Below are 2,521 nucleotides of genomic sequence, written 5' to 3'. Positions count from 1 at the left end.
ATATATATATATATATATATATAATCATCATCATTATTCAACATAAGTTTTCTATGCTGGCATGGGTTGGACAGTTTGACAGGAACTGGCCAGGTGAAGAAATACCTGGGCTCCATGTCTGTTTTAGCATGGTCTTTATGGCTGGAGGCCCTTCCTAACATCAATGCCCAAAAATCTTATGAAATACAGACACCCAGGGTTTCATAGTCGAAACATTAATTTATTTTGTCCTTTTTTCCAAGACCATTCCTCACTTGCATTCAAAGCAGATGGCAAAATAAATTAATGTTTCAGCTATGAAACCTTAGGTAACCATATTTCACAAGACTTGTGGTTTCCATTATTACATTATATTTACTCTCTTAGCTGATCAAGTGTTATTTTTCTTGTCAAATGCCTGACCACACAATATATATGTATCTATGGTCATCGCTAGAAATAGCATTTGGTCATGGTACTACTAGATCAAGCTTGACCAGAAAATAACAACAACAGCAACAACATTATTTAATTATTTCTTTACATTTACATTTTAAACATGTTTTCATTGTTATATATATTTTCTTCTTTTCTTGTCTGACTGACTTCATCCACTAACCAACAAACCAACAAACCAACAAACCAACTTACAGAGATTAAAACAGATCCGGCCAGTTTCGAAGGAAAAGGCTTGTTCTTCACGGCGAAATTCATCGGGGTCTCTGACGTTGCAGATTTTCGAGGGAACGCCATGTGTCAGGAGACAATGCAGAAGTTAAAGGCTGCCGTGAAGAGCTCTGGAAAACATAAGTTAAAGATTCTAGTCAACATATCTCTGGAAGGGATTAAGTTGATCGAGGAGAAGACAATGGTAAGAAAGAAATTCCTTTGAACTTATATATTTTTACATTATTTACATTATTTACATTAGTGAAATTAATATTATTTAATAGTATTTACTGTTATGTATATATTGTTATTATTAATATTATTTATATTTAATGATGTTTATTATATGACATGTAACTGTGATGATATGACATGTGGTTGTGATATGTGACATGTGGCTGTGATATGTGACATGTGGCCATACATATGACATGTGGCCATACATATGACATGTGGCTGTGTTGATAATGATGATATTGTTAATATGATAAAATATCTCTTTTATTCCAGGCTGTGAACTATGAACATATTGTAAGTCGAATATCATTTATTTCAATTGACACTACGGATTCCAGGGCCTTTGGCTACGTCTTTGAACCAGGAGACGGCACCCACAAATTCTTTGCAATCAAGACTGAGAAGTCGGTGAGTGTAGTATATAAATGTACATAATGTATACATAATAATCCTTTCTATTATAGGCACAAGGCAACTGGTACTTAATTTATGAACCCCAAAAGGATGAAAGGTAAAGTTGACCTCGGTGGAATTTGAACTCAGAACAACAGATAAAATACCTCTAAGCATTTCGTCCAGCATGCTAACAATTCTTAATGTATACATAAAAATGATTATAAATAATTTTAGCCCAAGGTCTTGAGAGATGGATTGAGTACATAGGCCTATCTTCTCTCCCTCAGTAATTGACTGGAACTTCTCTTTATTGACCCTGGGGGAATAAAAGGTGAAGGGAATTGGTGCGATTTGAACTCATTACATAAATGGCTGTAACTAAATACCACAAGGCATTTTTGTCTGTTGCACCACTGATTCTACCAGTCCACCGCTATTATAATAATAAATGGTTTATTTCTTTTATCCTTTACTTAGACTGTGGTCAGGCTGGGGCATTGTCTTGAAGAATATGTAGTCAAATGAATCGAGCTCTTGTACTTATTATTTTCTTTTTAAATTTTGTACTTATTCTGTCAGTGTCTTTTGCTGAACTGCTAAGTTACAGGGATGTAAACAAACTAACACTGGTTGTCAAGTGGTGGTGGGGGGAGGAACAAGACACACACACACACACACATACACACAAACAGATACACACACACCCACAAACACATACAGACACATCTTCACTCATACTTGCAAGCACTCTCAGTGGCTCTCACACAAACACATACAGCATCACATATACTCTCTCACACACACACACACACACACACACACACACACACACACACACACACACACACGCACACACATGTACCTGGGTATGTAAGAGGGTAGAAGGGTTACTGCTATAGGAAGCAAGGGTGTTAGGGAAAGGAATTCAGGTGAAAGTTCAACCAAGGCTGAGGAATTTGTGCTGTGAGAAATGTGAATTGTCCTGGCTTCCCTTCAGCTTCACTGACCCTCATTGACCCCTCCACATATTTCTTGGCTGCTGCTACTTAGCAGTCACATGACTGCTGTACTAGTTACTTATGTAAAGACATAAGACTAATTGTGTGTGGGAGGGAGGGAGGTGGTAATCTCTAATTAAGGCTTATGAGTTAATTAATTATGTATAAGAGAATAAGAGTCTTGTCACCATTTAAACAATGGCTAAGTGTCGACTGTATATAAACATACATACATACACACA

The 2,521-nt window shown here is 36.6% G+C and overlaps 1 protein-coding gene and 1 long non-coding RNA gene across 9 annotated transcripts in view; one reads left to right on the top strand and one right to left on the bottom strand.

The window, feature by feature from the left end:
• LOC106872024 (mucin-17) overlaps positions 1 to 2,521 on the top strand; it is a 136,842-nt gene that overhangs the window by 100,347 nt on the left and 33,974 nt on the right. For all 8 annotated transcript variants that reach the window (XR_008264015.1, XM_014918843.2, XM_014918845.2 and 5 more), the window contains exons 3-4: positions 633 to 850; positions 1,159 to 1,293. Coding sequence is in view for 7 of the 8 variants with exons in the window: in XM_014918843.2 (XP_014774329.1) it covers positions 633 to 850; positions 1,159 to 1,293 (353 nt within the window). In the remaining variant the exon portion in view is untranslated. The remainder of the gene's footprint in view (positions 1 to 632; positions 851 to 1,158; positions 1,294 to 2,521) is intronic.
• Positions 504 to 2,521, bottom strand: part of LOC128247643 (uncharacterized) — a 7,357-nt gene continuing 5,339 nt past the window's right edge. The window contains exon 2 of the long non-coding RNA XR_008264016.1: positions 504 to 776. This is a non-coding gene — a long non-coding RNA (uncharacterized LOC128247643). The remainder of the gene's footprint in view (positions 777 to 2,521) is intronic.

This window comes from Octopus bimaculoides, chromosome 4 (assembly GCF_001194135.2).
Source record: "Octopus bimaculoides isolate UCB-OBI-ISO-001 chromosome 4, ASM119413v2, whole genome shotgun sequence".
Classification (NCBI taxonomy): domain Eukaryota; kingdom Metazoa; phylum Mollusca; class Cephalopoda; order Octopoda; family Octopodidae; genus Octopus; species Octopus bimaculoides.
The sequence above is the reverse complement of the archived record's forward strand: the minus strand, read 5'-3'. Positions and strand labels throughout refer to the sequence as shown.